At 38.7% G+C, this 20,010-nt stretch overlaps 2 protein-coding genes across 2 annotated transcripts; both read left to right on the top strand.

Moving 5' to 3' along the window:
* The first annotated feature begins 24 nt into the window (after positions 1 to 24).
* Positions 25 to 10,177, top strand: ifih1 (interferon induced with helicase C domain 1). Its single transcript, XM_077617183.1, has 16 exons — positions 25 to 781; positions 1,494 to 1,665; positions 1,983 to 2,078; positions 2,242 to 2,316; positions 4,845 to 5,071; positions 5,723 to 5,933; positions 7,046 to 7,263; positions 7,662 to 7,763; positions 7,833 to 7,956; positions 8,026 to 8,241; positions 8,508 to 8,764; positions 8,843 to 8,992; positions 9,133 to 9,294; positions 9,365 to 9,552; positions 9,772 to 9,862; positions 9,989 to 10,177. Exons 1-16 carry the CDS (start codon positions 353 to 355, stop codon positions 10,175 to 10,177), a joined length of 2,907 nt encoding a protein of 968 aa, XP_077473309.1. The 5' UTR covers positions 25 to 352.
* A 1,902-nt stretch (positions 10,178 to 12,079) lies between these two features.
* Positions 12,080 to 19,957, top strand: fap (fibroblast activation protein, alpha). Its single transcript, XM_077617184.1, has 26 exons — positions 12,080 to 12,228; positions 12,329 to 12,410; positions 13,478 to 13,567; positions 13,666 to 13,760; positions 13,846 to 13,920; positions 14,073 to 14,125; positions 14,351 to 14,423; positions 14,567 to 14,687; positions 14,943 to 15,097; positions 15,440 to 15,537; positions 15,608 to 15,737; positions 15,819 to 15,857; positions 15,929 to 16,027; positions 16,245 to 16,315; positions 16,393 to 16,446; positions 16,552 to 16,676; positions 16,790 to 16,840; positions 17,289 to 17,387; positions 17,467 to 17,536; positions 17,621 to 17,815; positions 17,880 to 17,934; positions 18,005 to 18,104; positions 18,743 to 18,801; positions 19,263 to 19,335; positions 19,462 to 19,535; positions 19,706 to 19,957. Exons 1-26 carry the CDS (start codon positions 12,226 to 12,228, stop codon positions 19,805 to 19,807), a joined length of 2,241 nt encoding a protein of 746 aa, XP_077473310.1. The 5' UTR covers positions 12,080 to 12,225; the 3' UTR covers positions 19,808 to 19,957.
* The last annotated feature ends 53 nt before the right edge of the window (positions 19,958 to 20,010 follow it).

The raw sequence follows: 20,010 nt of genomic DNA, 5'->3' as shown, positions 1-20,010 counted from the left end.
TTTAATTTAGGGATTTTAACCAAAAATAGTCACTTGTCTTTTCTACTTCTTTCTTCAGTTATTCTGTACGTTTGACTATTGAGTACAGGAGTAGAATCAGTATTCATTAGTATCATTTGATTCTTTCCACTGAAGTACAGGGAGGGGACTTGGGACCACCTCTGAAATATTGTTGATATAAGTTATTTTGTTCTACATTATGTCCTCTGCTCCACTTCTCATCCGATGCTGCCATCTCTCGGCCGAATCGAGTATTGCCGAATTTGTGCAAAAAGTTCATTTTACTTTCGTTTTCCAATAAACGAATCCCGGATGACACTCCCGCTTGGCGAGAGAGTGAAGGGAAATAATCATGTCGTCTGACTTAATTAATGAAAACCTCATCGAAAGCTTTAGGTCGCGACTGCGGACCTACGTCGCAGTGGACCCGGTTCTGGATCACCTTCATTTCCTGGACGCCGAACAGAAAGAACGCGTCCGTCAGAGAGCCAGGACCGACGGCAACTTGGCAGCGGTGGATGACCTGATCTACGCCGTCCTCAAGAAGCCGCACCCGGCTGGCTGGTTCCAGGCCTTCGTAGACGCCTTGTCCAACGCGGAATGTCAACACGCGGCCGACTATATGCGGGGAAAGCTACCCGATCCCGAGATAGAGTCCGAAAACGATGACTGTATGCGGATGATTGACATCCTGGCTCCCAGTCTGCTGGACATGGACACGAAAGAATTGTGCACACACTGTTTTGCGCACCAACTCATCGGCAGGGATGACCGTGACAAAGTGAGTGCATCTTGGAACTTATTGTTGCCTATATCATACCTGTCAACCTCTGCCGATAACTGATATATTTTGTGACGCGAAACAGTGAACCCTACCAGGCAGTAGTACAGTGGACACAAAAGTTTTCCCTTAAGCCCTTTAATCCTTTCTACTATCAAGTTTATAGAGTGAGAATTTTTGGTTTTCTTTTGTTTGTGGAACCTTTAACATTTTATGGGGCAAGAGACAGGTTGGTCATTTAAAAATAGCAATTATTAGATATATTTTTTATGATTAATCATTGTTTTTATAGTATTTTTAGATAGTGTAATAAATTTAATGATATTTTAAAAAGATGTGAAATGGTCACAACCCCAAGTAACTGTTTGAAGTAGATTTTTTTAATTTCATAGTTTACCACCTACCTCATTGCATTCCATCGACGGCGATGATCGTCCATTTCAATTAAACATGGAGGTCTGGCCGTTAGTGCCCTCCATGCAGTCAGATTAGACAATCAGTTAAATGAATGCCCTGTAAAGTAAAAAAAAAAAACAGGATTCATGCTTGAAAAGGTTAAATTCACCTTTTGTAAGTGTGGGCCCATTTCTGCATAGTTGTCGCTTCATCCAACATTACATTTAAGTTTGCTCAAAATGTTCAACATTTTGTGAGGTTCTCAATTATAACCATACTATCATCTAATGTGTTTCATGGGATTTTCCTATTCTAGATAATTCACATAGCAAACAATCAAGGAAACAGCGATGCAGCTCGTGAACTTCTGAAAAGAATTGTGAGATGTCCCCCTGGATGGTATTCAAAATTCATCCAAATTCTCCGTGTCACTGAGCACCAAAAATTGTATGAATTGTTGGTAGGCTCCGCTGACAGCAATTTAACAGGTAACCACTTGGACTACACCCAGATTATCATTCCTGTGCACAAATAGTAAGCATTTTATTTGACTCCAAGCTCTCATGTCAAATATAATAGTTTATGGATGCTTTGAATTTAAAAATGCCCCATCCTGTGGCAAATATGGGCATCAAAGAAAGTTTAAGGTTTTAAAAACTAAAATGCACAAAAAAGAATGTTAATGGGTTCAAATTGTGAATGACAACATCTAACTTTTGAGGGCTTGATTTTACATCTAAATGGTGTTCTAACAATACAATCTATGATAAAAACTTAAACTCTTTTTCATCCTTTTGGGCAAAAGATGAGAGGGAAATAAGTAACCCAGTGAAGGAGAGTCAAGAAAGTTCTACAAGCCAGGAGAATTTTGACTACGGGGACACATGGGATGATTCCATAGGTACCGTTTTTCACTTGAATAATCATGTTAATAAATATTAGAAAATGTGCACAATTCTCATTTCTTCGGCCATGACTAAATATTTTCAAATGAATTGGTTGATTACACTCCAAACATATGTGAAAGGCCTTCCTCACCTGTTTCTGCTTGGCTATCATTTCAGATCTTTACCGTGGTGAGCACTCATGTGAAGATGCCACACAACAGCTAAGCAGCAATGCAGAGCTTCTGCCACTAGGTGGGGACCAACTCACACTCAATTTCACTCCAGAACTCTATGGAGGATCTTTACTTAAATTGACACTACACTGGCTGTTTGTTATGTTAGCTGAGAGGAGAACCTAGACACTTTATAGGGGAAACTCCAATGAAAGTCATCATGAATAAATTATTTAATTGGGTCAAAGAAAAGAATGTTGTTAAAAACCAGTCCGTCAAGTCTGAGACGCTGTAGGCGGGTCCGCTGACTGCTCAAAACTTTACCTCATTTTGTTTGATAGGGCGTAATGGAACCATCAAAGTATGTTCCCGATGAAAAGTAACAATTAAGGACCCGTCCAAAGTATCTGTGATTAATGCCACAGGGGTATTGAAGTTCAAATCATAGATCTTTTAATTTATTAAGTACTGGGAGCATTTTTTGATGGGTCCGAGGGACCAATAAAATATGTTTCCCCCTACCAACATTATCCACCTACCAACATTATCGTAATTACATAGTCTATATTCAATGCAAAATCTTACAGCACTGGAGAAGCTGCAATTGTGTTGGATGGAAAGCCACTGAGACCGTGCTGAGTTCTTCTACTAAAGTGATAAGGGACCAGCCACAAAAAAAGAATTCTAAATGGTGTCGCCAAAAATCCTGGCATTTTTTATATTATTTTTTACTGGAACTTAGAGATTGAGCACTCAACAAATCATCCTTTCCTGCAGTGTCCCTTTAAAGGCAAAATCAAAGTAATTAGAATGTAATTTGGATTTGCAGTACATGACGCAATCTTTTAAGTGCTGTTAAGAGCTCTGGACCTCTCCATGCGTTTAATACTATGTAATATGTTTCGTATGTGTATGGAGAAGAACCAGGCAGAGGTTAAAGAGGGCAAAGCATAGCCAGTGTGTCAAATGAAAAACATGTGCTGGCTCAATATCTAAACATCACGTCTCATTGGAAGCCCCTTTCAGATATTATTACCATCTCATGAGGCATCCTTACAAAATATTAAGGATAAGGATGCAAACATTTAACTTTAAATACAGTAAGGGAAGAAAACATTCACCTGCATGTGCAAAGCGACTCCCTCTGGTGTGAAGTGCATATCTAATCGAGGCGACATATCCACTATAAAAAAGGGGGGCTACAATAGATGAGTTGTTAACATTAAAATAAAACACGTTATGTTACTCAGAGTTTCGTTTGAAAAGGCCCTGAACTCTCGAAATTCCCAAGAGAAATGATTACTACACTGAGAACAAACTTGAGCGGGAGGTACAACTCATAACTGGGGGGCATCTAGAAAATGAGGAGGAAAAAGAAGCAGAGAAATGGGGGAAATGTCGAGAATGTTGCGTTCATTATCCTCTGTCTACTTGGCAAAGTAAACGGATCAAAACCATTTGAGTCAAGTGGATCTCACTACATGTCGACATGACCAAAGCATGATGAAATCATACACTTCTGACAAAGTAGGCTGGGAAAATGTAGGTGTCTAATAATCACATGCAGATGTTAAGCTTTAGAGAGAAATGTGGTGCCTCACATTTCCTGGAATATTTGAGGTACTACTTGCTTTGACTCATATTTCACTGAATATGCGACTCTGGTTTTAAATGGTAAAATCCTTTGTATGTGATTAAGCAACATCTGCTCCACAAACTGTCATCATGCTTTAGTGGATATCACAGTAAATGTATAAAGAAGTGGTGATATGTACTTCAGTATGCACATTCCATATTTTGCCTCACAGTTCTATATAGTAGGCGGCCTCGCAGTTCTGGGGTTGAGGGTTCGATCTCAGGTCAGGCCTCAATGTTTGGAGTTTGCATGTTCTCCCAAAAACACGCAGGTTAGGATGGTTGAAAACCCTAAATTGCCCCTATGTATGAGTGTGAGTGAATGGTTGTCTGTCTCCTCGAGCCCTGCGATTGATTGCCTGGCCACCGATTCAAATTTAAAACATTTAATAATGTATTACCTTATCCAGACTAGGACTGCAATTAACTTCTAATTTACAAGCTAAATGAGCTCAAATTGGTATATTATTTCCAACCTTTTATTTTTATTAAACTAAAGGATAACAGGTCAGGAGCATACATTTATTATATAAATCAGTTCCTGTTTTGGTATATGACCTGTCAGAAAAGGCCAAAAATGGTGATCACTGTTTTTCTTTCCAAATCCAAAGCAGATGTTTGCAAGTACGTACTTTATTTTTATTCAACATAAAAATAATTGATCTGTTTTCTTGGAAGATGACAGAAATCTGAGAATATTTACAGTTTGGCAGCAGAAATACGAAGGGCGTATACAATTTTAACTCACTCAAGATCTCTAAATAATTCTTTGATTAGCAAAAAAAGTAACAGAATCAGGGCGGGAAGTAAAAAAAACAAAAAGAAAAAAGCTTTTCAACAACCATAGTGATTTTTTCTCATGAAATGCATTTTTAAAATGAACTAAAAAATACAATAAAAAAAGAATAGCTTATTTTCCAGAGACTTTTTCTACTTCTAACTGTATTTTTTACCAAACTTTATGCATTACAGAATTATATGACTCGGACACTGCTGCTGGGAGCCCAAATAAAGCTGATATTGTTCTTCGGGACTATCAGATGGATGTGGCTAAACCTGCCTTGGAGGGAGAAAACATCATCATATGCCTCCCTACTGGAAGTGGTAAAACCAGAGTAGCGGTTTATATTACCCGTCAACATCTGGACCACCGGAGGGCAGAGGGGAAAACAGGCAAAGTGGTCATCCTTGTCAACACGGTACAAAAATATAGTATAAACTATAGATTTGTATGTTTACAGCACTCTTTGACCTACTTTCCCCTTTTCTCCTATCCATAGAAAACATTCTATCTTTTAGACCGTATTCTCATGTGGGTCAGCTGACCACAAATTACATGCCGTAGGGTTCCCCCGCACACTCTTTCTGTCTGGCATGTGTGGGAACTGTTCTACTTTGCAGGAAACTAGTTTTTTTCATCTCTGCTTACTCACTTTTAGATGAATGGGTTTCTAGCCCTGGGTTTACCTCAGGAACTTTGTTTCTATGCAACTTAACGTCTTTTACTCTTGACCAAAAGAAAATTTCAAAACATTGCCCTGCCTTACAAACTATCAGGTGTATTTTTAGATACATATATTCCCCAAAAAATATCAGTCTTCTTCCAAATCCAGACAAAACATTTTTATTTGAGGTTTTGAATTCTCGGTGAACCTTGAATGAAAACAATTCAGATGTTATGAGTTGTTCTTTTTTAAAAAAAAAAGTAAGGAATATAATTCATTTCTTTCTTAATCCGAAAGAAAAAAAATGAAATCATGTATTTTCTCCATTTCCTAAGCAGAAAACTCAACATTTGGAGATGTGCAAATACATTTGGTGATGAAGGCTTTCTTTGATGGGGTCCACAGGTTCCTCTTGTTGAGCAGCATTATGCCACAGAGTTCCACTACTTTCTGAAGCACGCTTATGAAGTGGAAAGAGTCAGTGGAAAAACCATGCTCAAAATCTCCTTCACAGATATTGTGAAGAAAAATGACGTTATCATTTGCACAGCCCAGATTCTGGAAAATTACTTGGAGAAGTCCGTTAAAGGAGAAGATGATGGACTACATCTGACCGGTATGATTTGAATTTCCAGGGGGTTGAATTTTTACTAGTCTTGGCAAGTCTGAAACATTCATAGATTAACTTGGAATCCAATGTATGTCATTGTATGCCCCAATTGTTTTAATGAGTATCTACCATAACACTTTATTAATTCATTATCCAAATAGCTTATCGTCACAGAGGTTATTTTTATGAACTAATAATTACTGGCCAAAAAATAAAACACGTGTCATACTTTACCAGTAGTCTCCTACATTAGATTTAACCTGTATAATATTAATAAAATACATTTTGGTTATTTTAAAAAGATCACCGCAAGTTGGCGTTTTTTTTTTTTTTACAAAACGGCTCAAATGTTGAGAATAATCCTTTTATGTCATATGCACTGTAAACATTGGAACATCTCAGGACTCAATAGGAAGCAGGAATTTCTAACCTTTGTAATAACAAAAATGCCTTGACTTAGAAAACAACAACTCTCTGACATGCTCAATGAAAACCAGGGATGCCTCTACTGCCTAACATTACTTTTAGAAAGAAAATCCCAGAAGTCCAATGGTCTATCGGAGTCTCTCATTAAGTCAAAGTGCAAAAATTGATATATTTAGTAACAGGCAGCCACCCAAAGGACACAATCTCTCCCCTGACAAAATCTGACAAGATCTTGTCAAGGTCTTCCAGTTATTGTTGGCACTCAGCAGTCCAAGGTGGAATATCTACCTAAGTGGAACATATGCTGTTTGTCAAAACGCCTGAAAGCGTGTGCTTTTCTATTTATTTGTTTATTTTCCATCTTTTTTTCCCTCCTGGTTCTCGCTTCCCTACGTCTGCTCAAACCGTCAATGTGTGGCTGACGAAATTCACATGAGAACATCTATCACCCACAAACCATCAACCCGCCTTTCCTCCGGGAATATATTTATCTTAGTTACTGACGTCATAAAACATTTAAATATAGCTAGTTACTATCAGGGAAGAAGAGATGACAGGCTTGTCTTGTCAGCCGTACATGAGCACCCACAGTTTTTACCCTAGCTATATTTAGCTTGGTGATTATAATATACAGTAATTATGAACTCAATTGTTGTTTACATGTGGTTATATGTTTTGTCTTTTACTCCCAGATATCACCCTGATGATAATTGACGAGTGTCATCACACTAAGAAGGGAGAAGTCTATAACCAGGTGATGATGCATTACCTGAAACAGAAGAAAAAGAACAGGTTGTTGAAAAAGGAGGAGAAGGAGACAGTGCCACTGCCTCAGATCCTTGGCCTGACTGCCTCACTCGGGGTTGGCAATGCCACTCAAATGAGCACTGCAGAGAAAAACATTTTGCAGGTGAGGACAAAATACGGGGTGTCGCAGAAAAATGAAGGTGATTTTGCTGTCAAATAATAGCCACTTCTTGTTCAATTGATCTTTGATATAACAAAGAAAAAAACAATATCCCTACATCACATTTGTTCGCCTATTGCGGGAGGTCTCGGAAGTTTTGTGTGAAAATTGGTTGAAACTACTGAATTCAGATGCATTCCGCTCCAGACATTCCACTGTTGTCTCAATTGTTCAAGCAAGCTGTTTCTAATGTTCCACCTTCACATGAGCAGCTATAAAGTTGCTCATGGACATACCAGTCAAAACGCAAAACACCTTTTTGGCTCGTGCTGGTGAAAAATAGTGTTTGAGATAACATCAATCAAAATGATTTAAACCCCAACACATTCATTCCTTTGTAGATTTGCGCCAGTTTGGATGCTTCCCAAATCCGGACTGGTAATCTCGGGGTTTATAGCAATGAACCAGACAAACAAATGGTTCTTGTTGAGCCCAAAGAAAAGGTGGGTCAGCACAGTTTTTCTGTGTTATGAAAGGCCTAATATTTCCATCATGCCACACAATTCACACAGGACCCTTTTGGTGATGTAATCAAGAGAATCATGCATATTATCCAAAACGACGTTAAACTGAGTCCCACCTGCGAGCTTGGCTCTCAGAACTATGAACAGTGGGTGGTCCAATGCGAGCAACAAGGTGAGCAAACTCCCAATGTTCCTAATTTCTTGTTTCCTTTGTCAATGTTAACATTGTGACTCCTTTTAGCCGCCAAAGAGGAAGCTAAGGACGTGAGAGTTTGCGTGGCCCACCTTCGCTGGTACAATGATGCACTAATCCTCAGAAACACCATTCGCATGTGTGATGCCTTTAAATTCCTGGAAAAAAAATACCAGGAAGAGTTAAAGAGTAAAACTTACCCTGAAGACGATCATGTGATAAACATCACTGATACTGAGAGAAAGCTCTTCAAGATATTCAAAGGTATCCAAAATGTTGATGTAGTTTAAAAAAGCTAACGTCAACAAAAGTAGAATGCCAGTTTGGTTTTGTGCAGACTTCACCATTCCTGCTCCGTAAATGTTGTGTTATAATTGCATTTCTTATACATTATATTTTTATCATGCGCGGCAGAGCACATTATCTAAAATACCAGAGGTAAAACATGCCAAGATCCAGATTTAGAACAGTCGTCAAAAGCATAATAGTGGTCTTTGTAAAGTGAGTGAGAACCACTGTGTTTCTTACAGATAACCAAATGGAGCTTGAGAAGCTTTCGGAGAACCAGTCTTATGAAAATGAGTGCTTGTCAAAACTGCAGGAAAATATTCTGTACCAGTTCAGCACCAGGCTCGAGGCCAGGGGGATCATTTTTACCAAATCGCGACAACGCGCCATCGCTCTCAGTCACTGGATTGAGGAGAACCCCAAGTTTAACGACTTTGAGGTGAAAGCAGCGTACCTCATCGGAAGCGGGGACCAGAGTGTCGTCAAGCCAATGACCTCTGTGAGAAGACAACACCCCCATTGGAAAATGAAAACATCACGTCAATCCTATTAATTTGTAAATATTTGTGTTCATCAGGCAGAGCAAAAGGATGTGTTGAACAGATTCCGCAGTGGTGCTATCAACTTGCTTGTTGCCACCTCAGTGGCAGAGGAAGGTTTGGACATACCGGCGTGCAACTTTGTCATCTGCTATGGCCGTTTGACCAATGAGATTGCTATGATACAGGTTGGTGGTCATTTGAAAAAGTTTGGAAATTTCCCAAAACGTAATGAGGAAATCATTATTTCAAGGAGATGGGCTGCCTCCAGCAATGAACAGCACTGAGAAAAACTGTTGCCATTTTGCCCTTTTATGACCTTCTGTAGTCCCAAGGCAGAGCTCGTGCTAAGGACAGCAGTTACATCGTGATTGCAGTGAAAGGCTCCGGGGTGACGGAGAAGGAGAGTGTCAATGAGTATCGCAAGAACTTAATGACCAAAGCCATTGACAAAATCCGAGCCTTAGATCCTGACGAGTATAACAACAAGGTACCTTTCCTCCAAACTAGCACCAAAATGAGGCTTCAATTCAACAATGTTTTTGTTTTTCCTTCCTCAGATTGAAGAATTTCAAATACAGGCTATTCTTGAGGACAAGATGAGAAGAGTAATCAAGAAAAACAGTAAGACTGAGGATCCATCAGTGGTCAAGTTAAATTGCCGAAGTTGCGGCACGTTTGTTGGCACTGGTGATGACATCCAAATCATTGAAGACATGCATCACGTAAATTTGTCAACACAATTCAGGTAGGAATTGTACTTTAGATGCACGCAACTGGAAACCTAAATTCCTGTTCTGCTCTGTTGCAATTAGCTATTTATTTATTGATTCCTTTTTTCTTCCCTTTTAGTATTTGAAGGTTTAACTGTATTTGCATGTTGTCCTTTATCACTCTCATTATGAGCCCATACTGGTAGTGCAAATCATTCTTTTCATCATCAAATAAAATGCTATTTTTCTTTCAGAGAACTTTACATAGAGAAAGCAAATACTAATCCTAAAGAATGGCTTGACTATGAAATAAATGGCTCCATAGCATGCAAATATTGCGGACAGGTAAAAAAAATACCTTTGTCAGGGTTATGTCAGAAACCCCTTTTTATTTTGTGAAACTCAATACGGAGCTTGTATTGAGCATTTCACCTCTTCAGAATTATGTACACATCCAACTTTTTTTTGCAGAAGTGGGGCACCTCAATGCTGTACCGAGGAATCAGTTGCCCCTGCCTGAGTGTGAAGAACTTCGTAGTGACAATCAAGGAAAAGAAGTTCAGCAATTTTACCAAGTGGAATGAAACCCACATCAGGTTCCAGGCATTCAACTACACTGAGCACGCTAGCAATTTGACTGATGAAACCGCAACAGTTTGAACAATTTTAGTCATGAAACAGTATACTTATCAAAACGCTAATTAGGATTTATTTGCATTTTTTTTTAACCTTTTCTCTGTTATACTTTAAAAGACTCAGGCGCAATCCCTCGTGAATGACATCTAAAGAGAAACTTTGGCGTCCAAGTATTTCCTTGCATGAAAGGAGATGCTACCACTTTAAAAAATTGTGTTGTTAAAAAAAAACTTTGGGCCATAATTGAATATTCAACTGAAAAAAAACATCTAAGCTTCTGGTAAAAACAAGTACCATTGATTTTCTACATTTAGCAGCAACATGTATTTGATTTTAATGATCAAATGTTAGCCCCATCTTACCAAAATGCACTTATAACTGCTGTAAAAATACAGACTTATATCCATTCATTTTTCTATACCCAATGCTCACAAGGCTCACAGAGGGTGCTGGAGCCTATCCAGCCAACCATAGGCACAAGGTGGGGGAAACCCTGAATTGGCGGGCATGCGGAGACGGACAATTATCCTAATTATAGGATTTGCATTTCACACAAAAATATTTGATTTACAACACACCTCTCTAGTAATCAAATTAACATCATCAAAATGCCGGGTTCCGCCCTCTCGGCTTCTTCCTGTCTTCCTCTCGCCCAAGTCGATGATTTTGTTTCTTCATGTAAAGCAAATGTGTTAAGTGCCACGAATGTAATAGAGAGTCTTTGTCCAATCAAATGTGAAGTGCCTGCTCTTTCCCAAACACTATTTTTTTTTGACTGTGCCTATTGTGGTAACAGAACTCCAGCCACATCATGTTGAAAATCATGTGCTCAAGCCAGGCATAGTTGGTCCCCAATAGTCTTGCTTCAGTAATCCATTTTCTTCAAATACTTCCATCACTCGGGCCACATTAAGTAAAACAAATAAAACGCTGTTTGTTCTAGGTTATACAAAGTTGTGATTGAATTGTGAAATCAGTATCTAACAACCAGTCGCAAACACCCAAAGGAATCATGGTTAAAATATGATTTGAGATGGTTGACATGGGTTATAAATGTTTATGATCGTCAATGCAAAAAAAATATTGGGTTGCAAAAAAAACGATAAAACAACTATTTCCAATGGCCCCATTCATTTCTAGTAAAAGAGAAAATGACACAATATCAACTGGAAGTGAGCACCCAAAAAAGCCCCAAATTCCCCCCTTATGTTTATTTTCAACCCCCAAAAGTAAAACCTCCAATTGCCACAATAACTATAGAAATGAGCCAGAAATGCCATAAAATCAAATGAAATGAGATGAACAGGAAGAGGCCTGTAAGTACCCTAAAATAACAAAAAGAGACCCACAATTAACATGAATAGTCATAATTAATTGAATTTCTTTATATTTTTCTTGTGGGAATTTATTGATCTTTGTGTATTTTTTTAGCCGAATATAATTCTGCAATAATCCATATCGATCACTTTGTGATGAAAATAACATTGTTTTAAAGAAACTACAAGCAGTTACTAACGACTTGAGCACCAGTATTCTTTTCACCGAATACACCGAGAATTTTTGCAATGACTACATTTACTTGAGTTATATTATTTTTAACTTACACTACTCTTACTTTAGAAAATATTTTTGGCTACTCTATACCGAGCTTTGCTTAAATAGCAATTTTCCCCCTTTTGTGTCAACATAAGCAGGAAATGGTGACCCAAATTTCACATTGAAACTTCTACAGGTCAGATTCCAAATGACATTCACGTGCCTTCTTATTGTAGGCGTGTGCACGCGCGTGAATGTGCGTGAGTTATTCAAGCGGCGTCGCAAGAAGGCATGCTTCTGCTTAAGGACTCTCCTCAGGAATGCGACTGGAAGTGAGAAGTCTGATTCAACTCCACGCGCACAGGGGACAGAGCTCATTTTTCTTTTAGTTTGGTGGCTGGCATTGTGGATTACTTTAACCTTTTTGAAAAAATATACCTATTTGGAAAGACAGGATGTCAATCAAGCAAGGAGTGATGGTCAAGTTTGGAGCAGTAAGTATCCTTTAAGAGGCGCGTCTCCACTTCCTCATCATCATGGTCAGTACAAGCCCATCACTTGTTACGGCTCTTGTTGCAATTTGGTGTACAGTATTTTTGGGGACTGGTGGGGGGGAAATAATGGTGTGACCCTCCACAGGGCTGCAGCAAAGTTCTGTGGGTGCTGCTGGGGGCTGCTGTCATCATCACGTTAATAACTGTTACGGCAGTTTATTTTGGCAGTAAGTCACTTTGAAATTCACAGTTTGCAAGTTGCATGAGGTCACGCAACTGGTGCGACTTGAATGACTGGTCATGTTTGGCTGGTTTGTTTTGGTGATATTTTAACACTGCTCAAACTATTTCTGGTGAGCTATTTACAGCCCATTGCCCATTTTACAGCAATAAACACTTGTGTGATAAAATATGTTCTTTGTCACTGAAAATGGACACTTACACTTACACTTGTTATACTGTCAAAATTATATATGACACCCTCAACTGGCAATTTGTGTGTGCCTTCAGCCCTTTTTATTGAATTAACTCTCACCTCAGAAACTTTGACGTTAAGCCGTGTATCCCAAGTTTGTGTTCGTTCATGCTTTTTATAAGTAACCTTAATGTGTACAATGAGAAAAAAGTGAAGAATGTGCATGTTTCTTTACAATCTAATTTCCCTCCACTTATCAAAACACGGGTCAAAAGTCTAAATAAAGTTTTGAGTTTTTCCAAAGCAAACATATCTCATGGCTTCTTGGGTCATATTCTAGAAAAAAAGTTATAAGATTTCCAAAATGTTATGGAAATCGTTTCAAATGCAAGAAGGTAAACAAAAAAATGTCTCCTTTCGTTGAAATGGCTCACACAACAATTCACTCAGGAACATTATTTATCTTCTGCAAAGAAAAAGAAAATACTGCTACTTACTCATTTACTAGTTGTTTGAATTTATGTATATTATGTTGCTCTCTGGTGGCCAAGGTGCGCAAAGAATTGATATTGCTCACATTCTTATCAGTAAAGTGATTTGAAATGTTTTGAGTTGCAGGTGTGCTCAAAGGACAAAACTAATTAGAATTACTAAAAGGTATTTTTGCCCTGCGATTGGCTAGCAACCAATTTAGAGTGACCCCTGCCTACTGCTCACAGTTGGCAGGGATAGATTCCAACGCCACCCGCCACCCTTGTGCAGTACGAAGAATGAATGCATGAATATTCATCTGTTAAAGTAAAGTTGAATATCAACTTTTGCATGCGTCGTTGAAAGAAAAATGTTTAAACAAAAAGACAAACTCCTCTCATCTTTCAGAATCTGAAGGTCACAAAAGGCCTTACACCCTTGAAGACTATTTCAATGGCACAATTAGGTGGAAATCCTACAATCTCTATTGGATATCAGGTATTTAGAGGAGAGGGGCATTTCCAAGACACCTGTATTTCCTCAATGTCTATGAAAAGTTCTCACAATGTGTGTTGCTGTTATTTTTGCTTTTGCAGATAATGAATATCTTCACAAAACAAGAGATGGGAGCGTCTTCGTCCATAATGTGGAAACAAGCGAAAAGTCTCTATACTTGAGCAATTCAACTTTTGTAATATCATCTTTTGAAAAGAAAATACAGTTTATTTGACCCCGTTGGATGGCTTTGGATGACTGATGTTGGATTTCTATTATAGGATCAAGTGGACGCCACAGACTATCTGTTGTCAGGGGATCGAAAATATGTTGCATTTGAAAGCAATTACACTAAGGTGAGAAATCCTACGCAGAATTAATGTGAAGTAATAGAGATAAAATACTAATTAATAGTGAAAGTGCACTTAATGCTGTCTAATAATGATACACAGCTACTAATTATGTATAAAATAGTCTTACGTCAATTTTTGTCTTTGCCATCCGCCAGAAATGGAGACATTCATACACAGCTTCTTACACAATCTACGACAGAAGCAACATGTGAGTACACTTTGCCTTTTTATGGCTTTTTAACTGTAAGAAAGCCAAAATATCCACTGCTAACTAAAAATGAGGGAGATGTTTTCCAGTGGAATCTCAGGTTGAAACTAAAATGCACAATAGCATTTAAGTAAGAGTAATCTAGTATCATTTTGGTGAATAGTGTACAACCCCTGATATATAGCCCTCTGGGATTTGCTTCTTAGTAATTAGCCTTCACTTTAGGACATTTGTTTCAAATGGGAGTCTTCCTGCTGAGGTGCAGTACTTCATCTGGGCCCCAGTGGGACACAAATATGTGAGTTCGCCCATTAACCGCCCCACTATTCTCTGTGTACATTATTTGTGTAGCAATTATACTGAAGCCTCATTGCCATTTGCATTCACAGCTTAAAAACTCCTCGTTAGCGTTAATAACAACGAGCGCGTCTCGTCATGCAGGCTTACGTATCCGGCTACAACGTCTTTTACAAAAATGACATCAGTGCTGAAGCTATACAAATGACCCACAATGGGAAAGAGAATGAGATCTTGAATGGAGTACCTGACTGGGTGTATGAGGGTGAGGAACACGCAGATATAAAGTTGATAAATTCATATAATGAAGTGTGACGCAAAAATATATGACATAATTTTAGATATACAGTAGATATCTGACTGTATATACGACATAATTTTGTATTACATGTGTTCTTTTCTTGTTTTGTTTGTCTTATCAACTGGAAGTTCTTTCCCTCATTATTAGATTATTTTCACCCATTTTTAAATACATTGTGTGATAGTGAAACTTGATCTTTTTTTATACGTACGCCTCTAGAGGAGGTGTTTGCATCAAATGGCGCATTGTGGTGGTCTTCAACCGGACAATTCCTGGCCTACGCTGAGTACAATGACACACAAGTTCACAAAGTGGAGTTCCCCTCATATGGAAAGGAGCAGTACCCTCAAACAGTCTCTATTCCATACCCAAAGGTCGGCTTGAATGCATTCCAATCACAATATTCTCAAAAGAACTTGCTCTCGGCAAAGAAATTGCATGTAAATGCCGAGAGCTAGAAAACTGAAATGCAAACCAAAATAAATGTGACGAGACCATATCTCAACATTTTGGGACAATGGAGATCGCTGCTTGTAATTATGGTCGGTCTAAATGTAGCTCACTTTCCTATGCACATTCCTTTTGTGGCTTTAGCCATTGAGATGTGTGTATTGCATTACTACTTCATTTCAAAACTCTGCCTACTCGATGTTCTTTCTGGGTCTGCATTTTTTCTTCCCCAAAAAACACAACTTGTAATCATTACATTCCTTCAGGCAGGGTCACCTCTGACCAAGGTCAAACTGTTTGTGGTGAATACTACGGATTCATCCCGGCGCGCTCAACTGTTTCCCCCGGCTTCCATAGCATCTGGGTTCGTATTTTCAACACCACGGTCGACGCGGCGTCCTTTTTTTCATGTTTCACTTCGCTTTTGTGTTCAGCGATTACCTTCTGTGTTCCGTCACCTGGGTCACCGATGAGCGCGTCGCGGTGCAGTGGCTCACCAGGAAGCAGAATTACGTGCTAGTGCAGATTTACGACTTTGTCGGAGGCAGCTGGCGGGAACAACAGGTCTCTCTCTCTTCATCAATGATGTGATTTCAACATGCCTGCATGCTGATTGAGTACGATGCTTGTCTCCATCCTGTGTAGAAATTTGAGCAAACCAGCAAGACAGGTTGGGTGGGCCATGTAAGTCTTATTATTGCCATTATTTTCATCTTTCTTTTTTCACAGAACTTGACAGTTTCTTTTATTTGCAGTATGTGCCATTGCCTCTTTTCTTTGCTGAAGATAAGATAAGTTTCTACAAAGTGCTAAGCGACACAAGTGGATACAAACATATTCATCACATCAAAGACGTAAGCGGCATTAATAGTTCTCATTGAGTTCTTTGATGTATTGAATGTTCTACTATGTCATGGATTCCACTCCAAAAATGCATCCATGACGTGTCAAAGAAAGTGTAGAGCTGCCAAATATGTATCATGTGGAGATAAAGATTAAACTTTGATAGTTTATTATGTATAAAAGCATATGCTTTGTGTTTATTTGACAAATTTGTGGTGTATTTTAAAGGGCAAGGCAACGCCGATTACCTCGGGCAAGTGGGAAGTCATTTACATATCTAAACTTACAAAAGACGCCATGTAAGTGAGGATTAAGTGTCAACTAAAACTGTATCCTTTTTTATTTTGGAGGGCGATAATATTTATCTTTTTAACAGATATTTTGTCAGCAACGAGTACCAGGGGGTGCCTGTTAAAAGAAATCTTTACAAGTAAGTGACTATTTTTGGCTGCTGCTTTGTTACACATCAAGGGAAACATCAAATAAAAAACAAAAATACGAGCACCTGAATAGTTGCATGTGGCTTGTGCAACAGGGTGATGCTCAAAAGCATAGATTCCAGTCGTCAGTGCCTCACCTGCGACGTTGACCAGGACAGATGTCAGTACAACTCAGCTTACCTCAGCACTGACGCCTCGTACTATCGCATGGACTGCTACGGTCAGTTGCTCGTCAAATCGCCTGTGCGCCAGTGTTCAGGTGTTATTTGTGCTGTGTGAACAAGAGTTTTATGAGACATGTAATCTAATTTACGCTTGCTGCGTACGGATCAGGACCCGGTTTGCCACTCTACACGCTCATCGACAACCGAGGCCCAGGTGCAAGTACGTAGTATATACATACACACTCATAGACCTTATCATTCGATCCGTTCAAAAGTCCAACAAAAAACACAAATATATGTTTTTACGTTACATCTATGAATAGCTTTTTTTCTGTTAAAACATACAACACACTAACGCGAAAATTACTTTTATACAAAATACAAAAATGACATCAGCATTGCAGCAATAATAACTAAACATGCATCACCTATGTTGAAGTTTTCCATCGACTTTCTGCTTTCATGGGAAATATTTCAATAAAAACAACTACTTATTCTTTACTTGCTACATTGGTCTACAATATGTAGAATTAGCCAATAATTTGAGGTTTTGTTTCATTTGCAACTCAGGTTTTAAAACTTTTTCATAGCAACTAAACTAACAACTATTGTGTTGAAAAAGCTTTCAATGTCATGTAACCGAACAACTCCTTTCATTGTTTTTGTAGCGCTCTCCACACTTGAAGAAAACAAGGAAATCGAGAACATTCTCACGGAGTTCCAAATGCCGACCATGAAATACGGCACCTTCAAAATTTCAGGATTTGGTAAAAAAAAAAAATCCTCATTTTGTGATCAATTTGTTTTAGTTGATAAAAGTGATAAAAGATTTATTTTGATCAACAGATCTTTGGTATCAAATGATGTTACCGCCTAATTTTAAATCATCCAAACAGTACCCTCTTCTTATTGATGTGTAAGTGGACAAAACAGCTCGGATTTTCCTCAAAGAATGTTTTTTGTTTTGTTTTGTTTTTAACAAACGCATCTTTACATGCAGATATGGAGGACCCTGTAGTCAAACGGTGGACTATCGTTTCAAGTTGAACTGGGGCACCTTCCTGTCCAGCGCCTATGGGATCATCGTAGCCAAATTTGACGGGAGAGGAAGCGGTTACCAAGGCGATGATATCATGCACTCCATCTACAGGCGTCTTGGAACGTTCGAAGTGGAGGATCAGATCACGGCGGTCAGGTAAGAGCACGTCTTAATTTAAGAACTCAGCCCAAATTTACTGCTCTCTAATTCTGTCTTTTAGGAAATTTATTGATATGGGTTTTATTGACAAAGACAGGATTGCCATATGGGGCTGGGTAAGTTCAACATCGTTTTAGTGGTTGAATTTAATATTTTTAAGAGACACATTTTCCTCGTTGTTTTCAGTCCTACGGTGGTTATGTAACCTCGATGGCACTGGGTGCCCGAACTGGACTGTTCAAGTGTGGGATCGCAGTGGCTCCAGTCGCAGAGTGGAAATATTACGGTGGGTCAACAAACATGCAGTCATCTTCATAATTCAGTGTTGTAAAGCGATCAAATGTTCATTTTAAAAAATGAGGTTTTTCTCTCACTTTAAAAAAGTGCATTCCCTTCCTTTTCTTTTTCTGAATTGTCCTAATCCGCCAAAAGAGGTCACCAAAGTCTGTCTAAACAGGAAAGTAGTACCGTTAATTCTCCCAAGTATTTTGAAGTGATGCGAGATAAGCTATTTAAATCCCACAGTTGAATATTTATACTTATCCTTATTTGTTGCCACCAATTCTACAGTGTTCATTGGGCACATCATCTTAGTTTCCACATTTGTTCAATGTTTTGTTTTTAGAAGAAACTTGATGGTGTTTTCTGCCAGTTCTTGCTGGACATCTGCTGACTGCTGAAGGATGCCAGCTTATGTCTGCCACCTTGCTTGGCTGAGCACAAAGTTTCCATTCTAGAGTCTCTATGTGTGGAAACACCTGTTTGTGTACTGTGTAGTATTTAATGATTTATCTGCCCTTAAATCTTGTTCATCATCCCAGCACTGCTTGAGTCATTGATATTGCATTTGGAGAATTTAAGAATGTATCCTGTGTTATGTGTGTGAGGAATAGTACAAATTAACAATGGTCATCTGTCCTGCAGATGCTGTGTACACTGAACGTTACATGGGCACGCCTACAGAGAATTCAGATGCTTATAAGGTAAACATGACCAAAGAAAGTACTGTACTGTACTCAAGTGGTAAACTGTGCATTTGCAGTTCCTGGAACTTCAGTGGGGATTTCATCTACTTCTGTAAACCACGTCATGTCGCAATATTTGAAAATACTAACACAGTCATCTCATGATATTACGCTTCAGTTCCTGCAAATGTTGTCATCCTTTTTTGCCATAAATTCCATATTTGCGGGATTATTTGATGTATAGTACATGTACTGTACATAAAAAAATCAAGTAAGATTTCCCCTACTCACCAAAAAATGAAAATGTAGACTTTTTTCAGTGCCAAAGATGAGTAAACTTTATATTATTACTATTATATTACGGAAACTAGTACAACTGAACAATTATTTGATTGATCAAAAATAGGCCCAAAGTTATTTAACAGAAAATATTTGACAATTTGAGGATTTAGATGTCTTATTTTCCTCATCTGGAACAGAATTCTACTGTAACAGCCCGAGCCAAGAACTTCAAGGGTATAAATTATCTGCTCGTCCACGGCACAGCAGACGGTGAGTTCACCTCACCATCTTGTTTTCACATTCGCCGGCACAACGCCTTGTGCGCAAATGGACTCTTGTTTGTCAGTACGGTAAATGAACGAGCAAATAACGTCAGCGCCCGTGCATTTCCCATAGACAATGTTCATTTCCAGCATGCAGCACAGATCTCCAAAGCTCTAGTCGAGGAGCAGGTGGACTTCGAGGCCATGGTAAATATTGGCTCGCGGGGAAGTGGAGGGGTAATATTGACCTCGATGGTGTTTGATTTACTGACTGAATGGATATGGATGGAAAGTGGTGAAAGGGGTTCTTTTCTGGCACTTAGATATATCAATCTGTGATTTTTTAAACGTTTCTTGTTGTATTTTTTTCCTTTCAGTGGTACACAGACAAGGACCATTCTCTCACTGGCTCCGCCTACCACCATACATACACTCTCATGAGTCATTTCCTGCAGAAATGTTTAGTTAACGCAAAATAATTTGCGAGCAAAACATTTCTTTGGAACGTCTTTACTGAAGTATTAAAAGTGTTACGTTGAATTTTGCATAGTTAAACAATATTTTTATGGGAATTTTTGGAACATTGATGTTGTACTTTGACTATTTTTAAATAAATTTGACTGAAGACACTTGTGTATGAGTTATTAAGTATACTAAGGCTAAAACTGATAAGATTTTTGAC

The sequence above is a fragment of the Stigmatopora argus genome, chromosome 13, assembly GCF_051989625.1.
Source record: "Stigmatopora argus isolate UIUO_Sarg chromosome 13, RoL_Sarg_1.0, whole genome shotgun sequence".
Lineage (NCBI taxonomy): Eukaryota > Metazoa > Chordata > Actinopteri > Syngnathiformes > Syngnathidae > Stigmatopora > Stigmatopora argus.
This window is presented reverse-complemented; position numbering and strand designations above follow the sequence as displayed.

Excerpts from the sequence above, each read along its gene's own strand:
- ifih1 (XM_077617183.1), top strand. The coding sequence starts at position 353 with ATGTCGTCTGACTTAATTAATGAAAACCTCATCGAAAGCTTTAGGTCG. Across the intron at positions 782-1,493 it reads GCAGGGATGACCGTGACAAA|ATAATTCACATAGCAAACAA; the intron begins GTGAGTGCATCT and ends TTCCTATTCTAG. Across the intron at positions 1,666-1,982 it reads CGCTGACAGCAATTTAACAG|ATGAGAGGGAAATAAGTAAC; the intron begins GTAACCACTTGG and ends TTTGGGCAAAAG.
- fap (XM_077617184.1), top strand. Across the intron at positions 17,816-17,879 it reads GATCAGATCACGGCGGTCAG|GAAATTTATTGATATGGGTT; the intron begins GTAAGAGCACGT and ends TCTGTCTTTTAG. Across the intron at positions 17,935-18,004 it reads GGATTGCCATATGGGGCTGG|TCCTACGGTGGTTATGTAAC; the intron begins GTAAGTTCAACA and ends CGTTGTTTTCAG.